Source organism: Enhydra lutris, unplaced genomic scaffold, assembly GCF_002288905.1.
Source record: "Enhydra lutris kenyoni isolate GAN:26980312 unplaced genomic scaffold, ASM228890v2 scaffoldscaffold6, whole genome shotgun sequence".
NCBI lineage: Eukaryota > Metazoa > Chordata > Mammalia > Carnivora > Mustelidae > Enhydra > Enhydra lutris.
The window spans coordinates 33,744,822-33,764,372 of record NW_019154090.1 but is presented as its reverse complement, the minus strand read 5'-3'; the positions used below and the strand labels follow the sequence as shown (position 1 = coordinate 33,764,372).

The following is a 19,551-nucleotide window of genomic DNA, read 5'->3' as shown; positions in this document are numbered from 1 at the left end:
CAAACACCTTTTAGATTTCAAAGGATAAATCTTCTTTTTTTTTTCCTCTTTTACCTTTCTACATGCGGATAAAAATCTTTCCATTTCTCCCCAGTGAGAAATTTTGAAACTGATTACTAGAACAAAGGCTGCATTATGGAAAAGCCAATCTGGAATTGCATATACTGTGTTGGGAGTCGACATTTAAAATTCATTAATGGGGCAACACATAGAAGCTTTTCCATTTCTTATAACTGTTATTTCCAATCACAGCAGGCAGAGAAAACAGTTCATCTTCAGCTAGATCATGAATTTTTATGTAATGAGATACTGTGAAAAACAAAAATAATAGTAATAATATTCACGGGGTGCCTGAGTATTTTGATAAATATTATCTGCTCCACACGTGTTCTTCCTTCCTTTACGGTCTATAAAGCCTCCAGAATGTCTTCCACTCAATCTGTCTTCATGTTACGTTTCCTACCCATGCTTCTCTCACTCCCGACTGGTTACCTTGACACTTTTAAATCTTATGCTGTCAGTCCTGCTGTTTTCTTCTAGCCAACACAATGGTCTCCTCTTATTTATTCCCCAACTCCCCACCCATCCCCGCCGCCCCCGGAGCCATTGGCCTCCTTCGACAAGGTGGTTGTATTCCTGAAGCTGGTCTCTCTTCTGATTCCCCCATTGAACTGCTGTTACTTGGGGAAGCCTGGAGCTTCCAATGATGGCAAGCAGACAATGGCCACCAAGGGGATACTGAGGACGGAAGAGGAATCGCTTTCAACACCTTGGAACCCAGACTGGCAAGAGAAAGAAATACATATTCCCTGGTGACAGCTTTTGCTCAGCTGCCTGAGACATCGCCTGAATCCCGCACTTCCACTGGAATTTTCAATGCATTCAGATCATTTTTAATAATTTTTGTATTTATCCAGTTGGTGCTGGGGTGTTCTTTTGCAACTGAACGACTTTTAAACTGATAGCAATATCCCCTTCTCTCCAGCAGGTCAACCCACAGAGCCCCTTTCGGCCAAGCCCCTCCCCCAGCTCTCTTTACAACATAAACTTCTCCACATTAAGTGAAATGAAAACTGACTTCCTGCAAATCTGATTGAAATTTTTAATAATAATAAATACAAAAATAACAGTGATAACACCAATAACAGTGGCTAATATTTAGCGAGTGCTTATTAAATAGCAGTGATAAGGCAGTGGTGCTCAAATTTTACCTCAAATCTCCTTTTCAAAAGCCCTTTTCAAAAATCCACACTACACTTAACACCAGAATCTCTAGGGTTAGGAAACAGGCATCACTGTTTTTTAAAGCTCTCCACGTGATTCCATAAGCAGTCAAATTTGAGAACTCCTCTGCTAAAGATATGCTAATGAATTTTCATTCAGTCCTTATGGTAATGATATGAACTGCCCATTCATCATCATCATCATCATCATTATTATTATTATCATTGATATTGTTGTCACTATTATGATCACCATGTGGCCCAGGGGGACGCCTGAGTTTCAGGAAGGTCACACAGGTATGAAACAACAGAACCCAGTTTTAAAATATTAAAGTCGCCCAAAGTTCTTGAGCACCAGCAAGGAGCGGAAGGCAAAAAAAGGCAAGAACATGGATAATCCTCAGAGAAAGCAATCTTCCATGGAAAAAAAAAAAAAAAAAAAGAAGTGAAAGCCAGAATATTCTGAGTGCCCACGTCCGTCCTTAAGAGAAGTATTTTAGGATCTAATAGTGGCTTATCAGCTGAGCACAGAACAGACCCTAGTTCTGTTCATTTATCGTCATTCAATAGACATGTATTCAACCGCATCCATAAACGAAACATTGAACTGATAAGCAGGCTGAGTACTGCAATGGAAGAGAGAGGGAAACCCCACAGTGGACTAGGCATTCTGATTCCTGCAGACAAAGGGGGTCTGATTAGAGCGTAGACAGCTGTCTTTAACCAATCCTGATCATGAATTTCAAGTTAGGCCAATACACCTGCATTAAAAGGCAAATTTTATAACTATGTTATCAGTAAAGTTCCTGGAACTAACAAGCTTCCATGAAACTTGGCTGGAACGCTTTTGGGGAAAGAAGAAAGAATTTCCTTCCTACACTAAAAACTGAACAATTCTGAATCACCAACGAAGCATTAATAATAACAAGCTTGCTACAAAATTAAAAGACGGAACAACTGTAATACTATTATATTACTAAGAGGTGAAAGCAAATAACAAGCTGTTTGTTTGCACATGAAAATGCTTACAAAAACCTTTGTGAAAGTAATTCCCATTTTTCTATTTTTTTTTTCATTTTCCACATTTTCCGATAGATGAGCTTAACTTCTACAGCAGGATTTAGGTGTTTTTCCATAGCAAAATTTGCCAGCAACTATTTGCACTGTTACGTTTCTGAAGAACAATCACCCCAGGTGATTTTTTTTTTTTTTAAACTCTCTGCCTCTCCACAGCAACAGATCATTTTTGATGTCAAGGAAAAGTATTTTGACTTTTAAAGAATAAAACAAAAGTTGCAGGCAGATACTCACATAGAAAATCACTAGTTTTATATCAATTATGATAAGAGGCAGCAGTTCCTGAATGGCACCTGTACTTCCCTATTTGACAATATTATCTTTGCTAGAAAGGAAGTATTTAGAGTACTAAGATTTGAATACAATAAAGAGTGGTTTCCCACTTTCAGGGCAAGTCAACACACTCCTTTACTAGACTCCACCAGAGAATCTAAGTTGAAAAGAATGTATGTATGTTCTTCATTCAACATTCTTAAACAATCTCCCAAAAATAAATAAACTGCAAAACTGCTTTGAATATGTCTGTAGTAAGTTTTTCAAGCAAAAGCAAATGGATGGGCCACACAACCGATCTGATCCCAAAGTTCTGCAGATCTTTGCTAGTGATATTTATCGAAAGATTCGAGCCCCTTTCCGCCAAGCCCCTCCCCCAGCTCTCTTTACAACATAAACTTCTCCACATTAAGCAAAATAAAAACTGACTTCCTGCAAATCTGATTGAAATTTTTAATAATAATAAATACAAAAACAACAGTGAGAACACCAATAACAGAGGCTAATATTATATTACATTATATATTATATTATTTAATATTAATTAATTAATATTAAACAGCCTTTGGCTTCGTGAACATAGTGATGGCTGTTGCAAAATATTGGAAGTACAGACTCTTACTCATCATGTCTAAAGGTTAGTTCATGTATGCATAAGAGGAAGTTTTCGAGTAACTTCAAGCACATTTTAACGATTGGGAATTACCCAGCAACTCTGGCATCGTGAAATATTTTTCAAACAAAACTAAAATTAGAGCACAGACAGCAAACCCCTATGTCTAACTGCCTATATATTTACTCCCTGTTACTTTCTTTTAACGAAAGTGGGAATGTTCAGGGCATAGAGGCTTCTGGAAGGACTGGCTGTTTTATTGTGTTTTACAATGTTGACAACAGACAAACTTCTAGTTGGGGCAATTAATTGATGCCATGACACAGTAAATAGTCAAAAGAGCATCTGGAGCGTGCACAACGCTCCGCTTCCTACCTTGGGAGCTTTGGCATGCTTCCCACATCTGGCATCCTTGACAAGGCTGAGATCTAACAGCTCCGTCTCCTGGAAGGCAAAAATGTGAAACTGTTAAGCATCCACACAGATCTCTTTTCTTTGTTTTATATCATTGACATCACTTTTCAAAAAAATAATGGTATCTTGAGACCTGCCTGAAGATTTCTCTGCAGTTAGGATATTTTTTCCTCTCACATTGTTTACCAACAGAATCGGAACGGAAACAAGATAGCTAACTGCTAACTGTTCGGTTTACTGTATGTTCTAAGACATTTTAAAGTATAATGGGCGTGGTTAGGGGGGCCCCAGTCTCTACTATGAGCTATTCCTAAGTCACGATGAACTAGGACTTTCTGTGCCGCACTTGAAAAATAATCCTGAGAGTCAGTCCTGGTATGAAGATATGTGAGTGGCATGAGGTATTGGGGATGAGGGGTGGAAGGAGAGGCTCCCATCAACTCACTCTCTACACCAAGGGAAAGAGATAAATCTGCCTCACCTACCTGCCCCCTTCCCAGCCTTTGGCACACCTTACATCCCAATCTTTTCATTTATTCATTATATATTACTGAATACCTATGAAATGCAAGTTACTCTAGGATACAAGATACGTAAAATATGATAGCTCCTCTGGATGGACTTGCCATCAAACAGGGGAGTAAAGAAATGTATATGCATAAGACAGGGACAGTGTGTTCATGACAACTTTATTTATTTTATTTTATTTTTATTTATTTGATAGAGGAAGAGACAGCAAGAGAGGGAACACAGCAGAGGGAGTGGAAAAGGGGGAAGGAGGCTTCCCGCCAAGCAGGGAGCTCGATCCCAGGACACTGGGATCAGGACCTGAGCTGAAGGCAGACACTTAATGGCTGAGCCACCCAGGCGCCCCTCATGACAACTCTAAAGTTAACTGCTATGGGGGTCAACAGAGAAAAGAAATTTGTTCCCCCAGGGTCCCAGAGAAAAGTCCATGGAAAGTTATTGACCATGGAGAAGAGGAGCTAGAAGGCATAACATTGGCAAATATCCAGATAAGAAAGGACCAGAGTTCATTGAGGTATTCACAGCCTTTAGATGCTTAGAGATGGAGAACATTGTAAGGAGGAGGAAAGGGATAGAGGGGCATCCAGGAAGAAGGAACAGCACAGGGACGATGTAATGGCACTACAGGAGGGGATTCTCATGGGTAACATTCAATGCACAGAGCATATGAAGAAAAGTCATGGGAGATGATGCCAGAAAGGGTTACAGGCAAAAGGATGGAGACCTTGAGAGTCCATCTTAGACACCGAGCCATGAGGTTTGTGACACCCACATCACTGAGTGATACGGAAGACACTACACCAGCTAGATGGAACTGTACGGCAATGAACAGTCATCTTAAAGTGACTCCAGCCATCTGTCCCACCCATGCTGACAATGAGACAGCTGGATGCAGACATCCAATCCCTTCCTCCCTGTAGGGGGCATGTATCATCACTCAGCTACTCAGACTCTCTGAACAGGAGTGGGTGTAATTTCTTTTAAGTCTTAATGTCCCCAACTACTTGTAGATGGGGTTCCCAAACAATTCCTTCAAACAGCTGCCACTGATTTGAAATATTCAGTGCAAAATTGTCTGATTCTTTTCTTGCACCTAAGGTCGATCTCATGATTACAGTTTAACAGTCATGGAGGAGGTGGAGTCTGTCCACTGGGATGCAAAACCACACAGCAGGTCCAAGAGAACGCCTGGATCCTGCAAAGGCAGGTCAAGAATCAGTGCCTTCTATTCTTTTGCTAGCCATGGCCATCTAAGTCTGCTTTTCCCCCATTTTAGCGGAAACGTTACCCCATTCCTTGCCATGGGCGACTATGGAAATCCTCCCAGACTCTGAGGTGTGACAGGTAGCCACTCAGCAAAGATCTTGCAGGACAGAATAACTTGTTCCATAGTTCCCCTAAGGCCATACCAGCCACAATCCTGAAGGTCACCTCACGAGTGTTGGAAAACATCAATACAGGGCTCAATGCTTCACTTAGGCAAATGCGCAGTAAAGTCCTCAGACTTGAGGACATGGAACATCTGGTCTGGGTTTCTTATCTCCACAGCAAGACAATTAAAACTTGTGTTGGAAGGAGAGAAACAGGAAGAGAACCAGACTTGAAGGAGTTTCATCCAGAAGACCAGAACCAAGTGGACATTTGAGAGACAGGAGACCAAATGAAGGTAGAGGTAACGGGAAAAAAGATGAGAGCCATAATATGGAGGTAGGATTGCCTAAAGGGAAGAGAGGAGTCATGAATAGCCCTACGGCTTCCATATTCCAAATTGGGACTTGGAAGTTTGGGCAAAGTGATGATGCATTTGGAGATGCTGGTTTGAGGGGTTTATCCAAGTGGAAATGCCAGTCATCAATTCCCTGGAATATTATTTATCAAATGCTGCAATGTGTCAGGTATGGGGTTGGTACTGAGGAATTACATCAACAATACAGAAAACAGACACCTGTTTTAAGTAGCTCCTATACAAAACCAATTATTATACTCTAAAGGAGACATTTCAAAGTACATTGCAGACATGGGCTATGACATCTTTTCAGCTAATACCAGGATGAGAAACAGTTTGCCAGCCTTACAATTCTGTGGTTTTGGAGGGGGAGGAGGGTTACAGGAAGAGGAAACAGCAAGTGCAAATGCACAGAGGCAGGAATTGTGTGCAAGAAACTGCAAGTCACTTGAGATACACAACAGGGGTGTATGGAGAGTTGTCACAAACACTTCTGGACATGGTAGGCACTGCATGTGTGCCCTCTTTATAAATATCCATAAACACTGACATATATGTGTGGTATACTTTTCCATATATGTCGCATGGTGCTTTACATATATGCAGAATAGAAATTACACATACATACATAATACATGCACCTAATTTTATAGCCACATTTTCTATTCAAGCAAGTTCCTCCCAGTAGTGCAAACAAGAGACTTAAACTTTACTTATTTGTTTATACACACAAAGCCCAAATTGAGTTCACAAAGAACTAGATCTTAGCAGGCAACATTATACAGACTTTTACATTACAGATAATGAACACTGTTTTCTACTCTCGGCTCACAAGGAAACGTTCATTCCCCAAGTCACAGAGGGGTACTTAAGGCCAGCTGCCCTGAGGATTCATTCTGAGACCGCAGCGACTAAGAAACTTCTCTCGCCTGTGTGTAAAATTGTGCGTGCAGGAAAGCCACCGCAGGGCACTATCAACATGGGTAATGTGGCATGGGAAAGACCCAGATGGAAAAGCTGTCCATGGACTCACTGGAGTAGAAAGCAATGATTAAAATAGTGTCTCCCTCTTCTATTAGCATGCAATAGCTTCCCCTCTGGGGCTTAACTACAGCCTATTCTGTCTCCTCCACTAAAAAGAAAATGTGGAACCCAATGCACAGGACCACAAAAATGTTGCTTGTGTCATTAAAACTTTTTCTAGGTTAATTTTCTCAAGCTAATAGTTTGAACAACTCACTCTCATTATTAGAAAGCAGTGAAATGGTCCCTTTCTCGGTTCATTTAAGAGATACTGATTTCCATCTTTATGGAATTCACTATTCCTTTACTCATTTCTTGAAGAGAGGGAGGTCACCTGATGTTTAAGGAGAAATAGGGTTTCTGGGTTTGGGGAAGAGCCCTAAAATTAACTGGTCATGTGTTCAACCAATCACAGTCCCATAACCAAGCATTAACTATATCATCTATAAAATGAGTACGTTAACATTTTCTATGTCTGAGGCTCTCAAACCTTAGCCTGCATTAGAGTCACCTGGAAAACTTGTTAAAACACAGACAGGCTGGGTGCCATCCATCCATTTCTGGTTCAGCAGGACTGGGATGGGCCTGAGAATCAGCATTTCTCATAAGCTCTCAGGTGATGTGGATGCTGCTGGTCCACAGACCACACTTGGACAAGCACTGATATACACTCATCTTGTGGTTGTTATTATAAGGCTTTTGGGGTGAATTCAGATTGATTAAATTATGCATTACTTATATGTTATAATATGTTCTAGGAAGAATCTACAACTGTCTTTTCTTTATACAGGGAAATGTCAAATAAAAATATTTTACCTACTGAATGCAGAAGTGTGCCTAGCAGTGAATAATCTAGGCTTCAGTTCAGTTTAATTGAAGAAAAACTACTGAAGGCCAGATGGCATCAACACCTATTCTAATTTTTCTTAGCATTAAACTTCGCCCTATACAAGCAAATGTCTCTGTTCACAAATTGAAACAATCACTGGCATTGGTCTGTGTTTGCTGAAAATGTTATACTATATAAGCTTTATTTTACACTTAATCACATCAGAGACATCTTTAGAAAAGCAAAAGAAGGCAACTGGTTCTCTCTCACCTCTAAACCCACCCCACAATGGAAAGGGGGTTGGAGTATCCAGAGGCCTGTGGGCTACTGTGACCAGCAAGAGAAGAATGAACTAATAGAATCTCTTTATTTCCAAGGCACACAATGGTCCCCTGCAAAGCTTGGAGACCACACTTCTAGGACCCCTCCCCCATGTATCCACTGAAGTGTTGACAGATGTGCCTTCTCCCTTTGTCAGTATGGATGAAAGTGAATTAACAGTAATCAAGGATTTATTTTTGATATTTTGAATGAGTGATGAGAAAAGCTAAGGGAAGACCAAATTATCTCTGATGTTTACTACTCAGCAGAAAGATTTCAATCCATCAGCCACAAACCCACTGTGAGGTAGATGAGCCATGAAATGTACTGCAAACTCAGGAACGAATACAATTTAAAAACCAACTCTTTTCCAGAATACCAATTTCTGTGCATTGTCACCAAATTCCATTAGTCATCCAATATAATAACGTACTTTAAGTTCACACAATATATAATCAGGGCAGCAATTACAGTCACAAACATTTCACGGGGAAGATATTAACGGCTGTGTGTGTGTGGGGGGGGGTGATTATGGACATCTCCACATGCGGTATATTCATTAAGTTGTTCAACCTCAATTTACCAAAAGTAGAAGACATTAATATATTTTATTGACTGTCAAACCTCCCTAAAATGTCCAATGTTAAAGAAAAAAAAAACTATTTTAGACTCCTTTAATGAAGGGTTTTAATTTAGAGAGAAGCAGAAGAATTAGTTTCAATTCTTTGCTCCTTAAGTTTATTCCACTTCTCAGGGAGTGAAAACTGCCTCAGAGGTAGTGTACCTCTCAAAACAACAACAACAACAACAACAAAAACCCAGTAGTCTCTTTCACTCTCTTGTTTCCTATGTTCCTTAGCCTTCGATTTTGTCTTCTTTCCTGAAGTCTATGATAGAAACTCAATGTAAGAAATACCAGGTCATCCATACCAACCACAGCAGAGAAAAGAGAAAAGTGGTACATCTGAATTTCTTTATTTAAACCAACATACATCGAAGATGATGAAAATTTCATAAATCTAGGGGGCAGAAAACTTGTCTCTGGGAATTATCATTGGTAATCTATGCACCATCAAACCAATCAGTACAGAAATCTGTGCCTTGTATCCTTGTCTGGCAAACAGAGGTAGATGCCAGCAACGTGTTCCTCATTGGGCTGCTGTTAAATCAAGGGAGATGTTACATTAAGATCTCCACTTAGTGAGCAGGGACTAATGCGTACATACCAAGTCTTATGCTTGCAACGTTTCCCATTCCAAGTGAAAGGCAAAAGATCGTAGTAGAAAAGCCAAAAATGGATAGGTAATGCATGGAGAAGAAAAACGCGGAATGCAAATGAACAAAAGGAAAAGCATCTGAAAAATCTAAAACTCTAGAGACATTTTCATAAAACCTTGAAACCAAAATAAGAAAGACCACTTCTAGAGAACACCGATTTTCACCTTTATGTTTCACAGTTAAATGCAAAATTAGATTAACATCTGAGATGGAGAAAAGACAATGAGATAGCTCATGTGTTATGGGTAGTATGGTAATTATCACCATAGTTTGAGCCAACAAGATAAAAACTGAAGAATTCAATTCAATTAAAGCTTCCTGCCACGGAAGGAGGCAAAGTCAAGTAATATCATCCGTAATAACAACAGCAATAGAAATCGCTGCTATTCAGAATGGAGAACAAATAAGGTGGCAAAAATTGTAAGAGATGCTATCTGAGTATATCACCTCATCATCCATCACCCGCAACACCACGGTGACATGAGTCTTTTTTTTTTTTTTTTAAGATTTTATTCATTTATTTGACAGAGAGAGATCACAAGTAGGCAGAGAGACAGGCAGGGAGAGAGGAGGAAGCAGGCTCCCTGCCACGCAGAAAGCCCGATGCGGGGCTCAATCCCAGGACCCCGAGATCATGAACTGAGCCGAAAGCAGAGGCTTAACCCACTGAGCCACCCAGGTGCCCCCGGTGACATGAGTCTTACAGCCTCTGCTGTGCAAATAAGAGAATGAATGGAGAAGCTGAGTGACAACAGCTGGTCGTTTGTACAATGGAATCACAAATCTTAGCTTTTGCCCACCTGTTGTAAGTAGGATTGTTAGATGGCCACCATGACTCCTGTGCCCAGACCATGCCTTTGTCCAGTCCCCACCCTTTGAGTGTGGTCAGCACCCCAGACTTGCTTCTAACAACAGAACGTTGTGATGGGCTATCACAACCACCTTGGTGTTATTTTACATGGCAAACGCGAAGGGCTTTTGCAGGTGTAAAGTCTTCAATCAGGTGACTTAATTTTAACCCAAAGAGAGGTATCCTGGGTGAGCTTCTCACAAGGTCTAGAAGTGAGAGGCTTGACACAAGAGATGCTCACCTGCTTGCTGTGTTGTGTGTTGCCTATGAAAAGGGAAGGCCTCTAAGAGGTGAGGACCTCAGTCTTACTATGACAAAGAACGGAACGGCAGCAGCAACCTGAATAAACTTGGAAGAAGGACTCCAGCTCCAAAGGAAAACACAGCCCAGCAGACACCTTTAACACAGCCTGTAAAACCCGAAGCAGGTGAGACCCTGACCCACGGAGACTGGGGGATAATAAATGTTTGTTGTTTCTAGCCTCTAAGTTTGAGGTAATTTACTTTATACCAATAGATAACAAATACATTGCTCCCACTGTTTCCACATTTTAATGCACTTTATAAAAAGGGATGTAAATGAATTTACATATCTTGGTACTCTACCTAGCATAAACATGATGCAATACTGTCATCTCTTTTGAATATGTCCAGGAGGAAACAATTACTCTAATGGAATTGCAGACTTACAGAGCTGGGACAGATTGCAGGTTAGGAAACTGAGTCCCAGAGAAAACATATCAATTACCCAGTATCACTGAGACTGAGTAAAGGAAGGAAAAAGAATCTACATGCCCCCAGACCTATTTATTCCTCTACAGAATTATTTTTCAGTATTCACAAAATAGCAGGAACATTAACTGAGTATTATAAATTTTAAAAAGAACACACTTTTGTTCATGTACAAGAAAAAGCATTATGTTAAATAGAATCAGTAACACTGATTTTCATAAGCTGTGTCCCCACAAGGCAGCGTGAAATATATTGGTAAAAATATGGTTAATTTTTTCTGTAGATAACCAGAAAGGTAGTTCAGCCCCTGGTTACTACACAAGAGCCAAATTTTTTCCTCCTTACTTCCTTTTTAACTCCCTAGGAAACTTTTATATATTCATGTCATAAGAGAAAGTTGCTTAAGTTGAAAGCTAATGCAAGTAAACATAAAATTATACCCAAAGCATCAAAGCTGTATTAGGACATAAAATTCATAAAACAATTCTAACGGCATTTATGTTTATAACTTGATGCATTTACAACCTAAAGCATCTATGACTAGGCAGGTGGAGGGAGGTAGGTTGGGGTGGGGGAGGGGTGCAGAAAATGCCACACATGATTCCAAGGTTCTGAAGCATTAGTGTCTTCTAGCAATTTTCTAAAATGATGAATGAAGACTGGTAAAATTTAAAGTTTAAAATTTAAATTTTAAATTTAAAACGATACTTACTGACTATATTTTAGCCTTATTTGTTTGACACTATAAAAAACAGAAAGAAGTCTCCATAATCACCATAGAAAAATCTGAGTTTGTTCTAAAAATGAATAAAAGCATTTTATTTTATCCAATATCCAATATATTCGATGTTTATAAACAATATATGTTTATATCAGTTGTTTATAAACAATTTATTTTATTTCCCTAGTCCTTATTTATTAACAGGCATAGAGGGATTCACCACATTTTTACGGATAAATAGGATATTGCATTTATTAAAGACCCAGAGTATTTTTTAAATTGTGACTATGATGATAAAGATTGTATTGTCACAGCTTTCTATTATGCCGTGCTCAACAAAAGTCCTCATTTCAGGCTAATCAGATTAACTAGAAAGAGCATCCATCATTTGGCAAATAGTTTCATAAATACTTAAAACTATCTTTATGGATATTTTGTGGGAGCATAAAATCTGATCTCCATAAAAAGTCATTTGAAAAGAAATATGGAAATGATATAGATTAATCAGGCACACAAGCTGTTTCCACTTGAAAAGTCCAGATGATGTAAATGTAGCCAGATTTTCCCTTTAAATCGTCTAAAATGTTATCTCTGATCTACACCTATTTCACTATGGTTGAAGAGCTTTGTTATCTGGTAGTGCAGATTACTAAATGTAATATCTGAACCTACCACCTATCTGCTTTATGAGTCAAATTTCTTCATTTCCCTAGACCAATGGTTCTAAAAGCATGGTCCCTGGAGCAATCCTACCAGCATCAACATACCAGCTTGGAATATGTGAAAAACCCAAATTCTCAGGACCTACCATAGACTGGCTGAATCAGAACCCCTCAGGTGGGGTCCAGAATCTGTATTTTAATTAAGTTTTGGGGTGATGCAGATGCAATGTAAAATTTGAGAACCATCAGTTTCACTATAGACTGAAGCAATCATTTCCACACTGGGCCTTAGAAACTAGACAAAGCCAAGGGAGGTTCTAAAGATGCTTGGCTTTTTTCCAGATACTCTGATTCAAACCTGTGCATGACATATCTGGGCTGATAACTAATGCATTTTCTTTTCTTCTCAATTATACTATCATGGCAAGCCTAGTAACTTTCAAATTTTCTGAAGTATGTAAAAATGGCATTCATCCTTGCCTTTCTTGGTAGCCATTTTGTAAAATCCACCCAGATAGTCTCATTTTTCTCCTTCAGCTATTATTCAAACATATATCACAAATTTTTCTGCCTAAAGGTTTGAATTTTACTGTGCTAAGCTTCTCCCCATGTTCTGGCAATCACAGGACTTTTTAGAGATTTAATAGAATTTTTACTGCTTCATCAAGGACATTCTAAGGCTTAAAAAAAACAAACAAACCTGTGATTCACGGAAATTGAACAGCAAACTCTTGAAAAACTAATGGATCAAAGAAGAAATCAAAGGCAAATCGGAAAATATCTTGAGACAAACGAAGATGAAAACACAATATACTGGAACTTATGAGATGCAGCAAAAGTAGCAACCACAGATTTTGATGACCTTTTAATCTCACTTGACATCCTGAATATGTGAGGAGTTAATCTACCTTCCCAAATGAGGTATTTTAAGTTGACAAGTATACAGTAATATGTCACATTTTTTTTTTCTTTTCAAAGAAGACTTGCTTCTTCAGATCACTTTTGGTTTTCTGGTAAGACAAAGAAATCCAACTGAGCTTTTTTGCATGTTAATTAGTAGGGATAAGGACTGGATATGTGAAATAGGGAGGGTTTTTTTCTCCAGAAGAAGACCATTCACTGAGTTGATCAACAAATCATCCCCAATGTCTTGCCTATGCGCTGTAAACTCATCAGAAGTAAACTTCTTTTCATTCAACCGTTGGTAAACTTCAACACAAACGCAAGTACCTAAATAAGGCTAGTTGTTCCTATCAAGAAATATAAATGATTGAAAAAGTTCACTAAGTCCAGATTCATTTTCTAGTTACTCAGAAATTTTTCATAAAACTCCTATAGGAATTCTACTGATGCCCACCTGGGTCCTTGCTGGTCCCCTTTTTTGGCTAGATATCCATCCCCCCATCTTTACAGGCTTCTCTCCTAACATTGGATAGCTATGGCCTTTGACTACCTTTGGCCTCATGGAGCCACTTACCTCAGATGCAGAGAGAGCAGGAAGTGTCTAAGAGACAATTTCCCCACAGAGAGCTCAGAGCTCAGGCCTGCCAGGTGCAGGAGCATAAAAACCCATCAACCTTGCCTTGGGGGAGAGCAAACCTCTGGGTTGAGGCAGGGACTTCACCTCAAACATCACTATTGGCTGGCTTCTTCCTCTTGACTGTCCTGTTTCCCTCATTCTCTGACAGTCATGTCCTAGGAGCTCCTCCTTAATAAAGCTCTTGCAAACAACCACTTGTCTTTGGGTCTCTTTAGAGAATATGACTCAAGGCAGCTATCATTTGCAAATAATCAGCATAGAAAATAATGATAACCTTAAAAATATTCTGAATCACATACGAACTATTTTTTAAAATCATTTTTATCTTAATCCTTTTTCTCAGCTTTTGATAGATTTCTGGCATTCTTAAATTTTCCATTAAAATAGTCATAATCATTATGATCCATGCACTAAATGAGAGTTCTGCCAGAGAGTTCTTAGTCACCGTACATTGTATTTTATCCTACATTACTCTTAATTAGGTTTTAAAATACTTTGACCATTTCCTGGGAAACAGACATGAGTATATATCATCTAACCCAATATACAGATAGTTTTCTCAAAAGCTTTGTCACATCACATCATAACCAAGAGGCAGTGCCTGATTCTAAAGAAGAAATGTTTCTTCCTGAAAAAAAAAGGAAGAAAAACTATAAAAAGCATCAGCTTACCTAATTCCCAAACCAGAGTTCATTTTTGTCATATTCAGAGCTAAAAAGAAATATGTTCTTAACCACTATATTTTAGGTCACTTTCTTTTTTGTTAAGATTTATTCCAGTTTCAGCCACCTACTACTCCAGCTTTTTTTTTTTTTTTTTAATCTATCCCTAAGGGAACACACAAACTTTACTCCAAAGATGAATAAAAAGGATTCATTTCATAAGTTCATCAAAACTTTACTTAAAAACAAATAAAGATGACTTCTTACAAGGATTTTATATAAATAACATCACTGTTCTAGGCAGTTTCACAAATAACATTAATTTAGTATTACCATCTCTCTGTGAATGCAGAGGGAGGAAGTGAAATGCAATCACGGTTGGATCCAGAGTGGGATAGGGCAGATTTGAAAGATAACACATGAGCTGGGGCACCTGGGTGGCACAGTCCATTAGGTGTCTGACTCTTGGCTCCCGTTCAGGTCATGATCTCACGATCGTGAGCTCGAACCCTGCATCAGCCTCCAAGTTCAGTGAGGAGTCTGCTAAATTTTCTCTCTCTCTCTCTCTGTGACCCTCCCTGCACTCACTTGCTCACTCACTCTCTCTCTAAAAGAAATAAATAAATCTGGAAGGAAGGAAGATAGATAACTTATGGGAAGACTATAAAAGTGAAGGTTACAGTTCTTGAGAGGAGAGACCTGTAGGAAGAAGAGAAAGAAAAGGCCTGGTAATCACTAAGAGATCCAACTAGTATTTACTGCAAAGCTAACGTTCAAGAACAAGTGACTACAGAAGGCTTAGCCACCAGGAATCCTGGGATAACTCAGATTTAGCACAGACTTAGAAGAGAGAAATGAAATTGGGACTTAAAGTTGTACATACAGAAATAAGACTTCAGTAGCTAATGTGGAAAGGAGGGAATTTTTATGACCTTTCTTTACATTCATTAAAAAGTGAGATATTTTAAAGAGAGAGTGCAAGATTTTAAGGTACCAGAGTAAGATCTCGGCAGATTTGGGAGATGGGCAGTGGGCTACTTGTCAAATGGGAGTTTGAATAAATGATCTTGTTGGAATTCTTAAACTTGGAGCCAAAAAGGGAACAATGGAGCAATATAGGTGTATGCTTTGAATTTGCACTACCTAACGATGAGAAAGAAAATATCCTGTAAAAACCCTTTTACGAGGCCTTCTGTTTACTCCGATTTCAGCTTCAGAACAGTAGGCAGAAAAAGAACAAAGAAAGATAACTAATAAAAGACATGTATCTCCTTCCAACACATCTCTGTCTTGACTTTCACAAGAAATTCCCCGAGGAGATCAACCATTTACTACCTTCATTAAAAAGGTTGCAAAGTGGTAACACAGGGCAGCTAGCTTATTTCTATCAATCGGCGAGATGTATAGAATCTTTAAAAAATTCAGTGACTAGAAATTGGAAACGAGAATAAGCAAAGACAGAGTTAAGGAAAGAGACTCTTAGTGCAAGCGACAGAGAGACCAAAGCGTAAATTGAATCACTGTGGCCTGAAAGCAAAAGTACATGAATTAAGTAGTTTCTTAGGTAATGCAAACAACTAAAGTAAAAACAGCTGAAAGATATTTGTTTCTGTAATAGTCTATAATTTTCTCGTATATACCAAAAGTTATTTCTGGAAAGAATACTAGGGAGGAAGGAAGGAATGGACGGAGGGAGGGAAGGAAGGAGGGAGGGAGGCAAGAGGACAAGAGCAAGGTGGGTAAGGAGAAACCAAAGGGCATGCCATCTCTCCTAGCTAGCAAGATTATGGTACTAAAACACAAGGAAAGCTGATAGACTGGGGTCATCTCATGGGCTGGCCATTCCTGGTGGAGTCATGGCAGGAACAAGGAACCCAGCTAGGAACCCAGACAGGGTAAATGGAGAAGGAGGGAAAGAATCTGGAGGGTCTTGGGGCCACCTTCCTTTCTTCTACTTCCTGGGGTTTGCTGCTAAGGCTGCTGCTCAATGATGGTGGCAGCTGTAACATGATTCCCTAAAAAAGGGAGGGCACCAGCCGTGGGTTTCCACGTACGCTTACACATGAACTTCACGTTCTCAAGGGAGAACACTGAAAAAACCCAGAAGCCATAGAATGGTGCCAAGAGAGACAACCACAAAAGCCAGTCCTTGAATAACTTTTCTGAAATATTAAGTTGGGCAATCAAATAACAAGCAATTGAGAGTGGAACTGCTCCCAAATAAAACTGTCTTTGGCAAAATGCTGGGCAGAATTTCTTCATATCCTCGTCTTCCTTCAAATCAAAATATCCTCATGTTTGGGGCACCTGGGTGGCTCAGTCGGTTAAGGATCTATCTTCAGCTCAGGTCATGATCCCACGATCCTGGGATGGAGCCCAGCTTCCTCAGGTTCCCTGCTTAGCGGGGAATCTGCTTCTTCCTCCCCCTGCTCTTTCGAGCACTCACTCCCCCCACCCTGCAAAATAAATAAAATCTTCAAAAAAAAAAAATTATCATGTTTAATGCCTCCTTTGTAAGTGGAGTTCAGAAAAATAATAATCATATTAGAATTTTTCATCAAGGCAAAACAAAAGAAATATCATTAGCTTCCTCAGGGGCTTGAGTATTACCTTCCTGGTGTGGGAGGTGTCTCATTCCAGGTCATCTCAAAGAATCCCATTATTGATCAACACCATTGTTTGTCGTTTGAAGGGCGTCCTGTGTACTCATTCCAGGGAGGCCTCATACTTTCAAAATGGAAACTACTGTAACTTTTGTTCTTTCATTTCACAATATCACTTTATGATAAATTACTTTATTTTTTAAAAAGATTTTATTTATTTATTTGACACAGAGAGAGAGAGAGCACAAGCAGCGGGAACAGCAGGCCGAGGGAGAGGGAGAAGTGGGCTCCCTGATCAGCAGGGAGCCAGATGCGGGACCTGATCCCAGGATGCTGGGAGCATGACCTGAACCTAGGGCAGACGCTTAACTGACTGAGCCACCCAGGCACTGCTATGATAAATTCCTTTATTCTCTAGAGTTTAGAACAACTGAATTCAAAATCTCTTATGAAGTCTCAATTTTTACCAGATACAATCTCCCTAGGTATATAATCTTTTCAAATACATAACTCAGGAATCCTTAACGTAAGTATGGAACATTCAAGGGATAGACCATTTGTTCATTATTGCACAATATATTTCTTCTCCTTCAGATAAAAGTAAACCCTAAAAATAAATCTGCCTCAGAATTACTTCCTCTGTAAGTAAGTAAATACTGGGGCCAAAATTCTTAAATCTGTAGAGCTCTGATCCTGGATTAAGATTTAGTGAAAATATTCTACCTTGCTTGTCTGGAAAGATTTTGTAATTTTCTTGCTTCTCTCCTTAATGTCTGAGCAACTGATTCCCTGTATACCTTCAGCCTAATCCCTCCTATGACTCAAATAAGCAATCTGTTTCCTTTCAGGCGCCACTATAAACACCTACTGTGTTTCAGAACATAGGTTATTTGGGTTCTCAATTTTGAGTCAAGTGAATCACACTTGCTCTATGTGGGTCAGTCAAAATTAAGTACAGAAATCTCCACGTACTAAAGTTGCTACTATTCTGCCTTATGATTATGGAATTAAATTAACTTGAGTCTTAAGCACTTTATGTCTTTCGGCATTATTTTTTTTTTCAAAGTACAAAAGCTGGGACACATCAAATAGTCCAACCTTCGAGAAACTGCATGGATGTAGTACCTTTATCATTACCTCTTCTACTATCACTTGATAGAATCATCAGTGGTTTTCAAAGTAGGACCCCTAGAATAGCAACAGCAGCATCACTAGGGGATTTGTTAGAAACACAAATTTCTGGGCCCCTTCCCAGACTTACTGAATTGGAAACTCTGGAGGGGCAACTTGGCAATGTTTGTTGTCACAAAATCTCCAGGTGATTCTGATATACTCTGAAGTTTGAGTACCACTGGAATGGACACTTAAGAGTTTCCAAACAAAGAGCCTTTGGAAAGAAATACCAAGCTTTCTGGGTCTTTTTTTTTTTTTTTTTTTTTTTTAAAGATTTTGTCTATTTATTTGACAGAGATCACAAGTAGGCAGAGAGAGGGGGGAGCAGGCTCACCGCTGAGCAGAGAGCCCTACTCGGGGCTCGATTCCAGGACCCCAGGATCATGACCTGAGCTGAAGGCAGAGGCTTTAATCCACTGAGCCACCCAGGCGCCCCTAGTTTTCTGGGTCTTAATACTTCCCTTACCTGTAAACAGTCAGATTTACACTATGCCATCAGCACTGAGAAGAAGTATATCTTCATATTTAAAAAAAATACTTGATTTTTATGACTCTCAGATGCTATTTTTTTTTAAGAAAATAGGTTAATTACACTAAGGGAGAAAAGAAGAGGAGAGAGAGAGAACACATCAGTGCAAATACAAGGAAAAATTAATTCCAGACACGGTGGTTCTCACATTACCTCCTATCTATTGTGCAATTCTATTTTTAAAGCTAAAAAGAAAAATAGAGCATTAAAAGGTTCTTTTGTTACATGAAAGAGCTTGAATCATGCGACTATGTAACTGATGATTTTCTTAATATTATTTTGATAATACATAAGCCGTCCCAAATGCTTTAAAAACATTTTCTGCTGAAATTATTATTAAACCATTTAAAGGGCATACAAACCAAAGGGGTCAATGTCACCATTACACTCCGTGATCACCATGAAGGACTGTATTATAATGCTGCCACTCTTTTCTCTACACAGGAGAGTGGGTTTGTGCAGGTCAGCATTAACAGGCTGTGCAGACCTTAGCAGAGGTGGCTAACTCCCCCAAATTTTGCACTTTGCCTTACACAGTGTAGGGATCACAGAAAATCACCACCTAATCATGAACCGCAACTCACAGCACCCCTTTCATGTAAAGGGTTCTATTACTAGTTCTAACAAATGGAATATGAATGGAAGAGATAAGGGTCATTCCCAAGGCTCTTTCTCTCCCCTTCTTCCTTTACATAGTGGTCAAGGAGACCCTAAGAAATATTGGAACCTCTATACTGGACAGAGCCTAGGTCCTGAATTACGACGTAAAAGAAAG

General features: G+C 39.3%; 1 protein-coding gene across 1 annotated transcript in view; it reads right to left on the bottom strand.

The window, feature by feature from the left end:
- The window catches only part of LOC111141432 (phospholipase C beta 1), a 671,787-nt gene that overhangs the window by 445,807 nt on the left and 206,429 nt on the right, over positions 1 to 19,551 (bottom strand). The window contains exon 3 of the mRNA XM_022493977.1: positions 3,562 to 3,630. Coding sequence (XP_022349685.1) covers positions 3,562 to 3,630 — 69 coding nt within the window. The remainder of the gene's footprint in view (positions 1 to 3,561; positions 3,631 to 19,551) is intronic.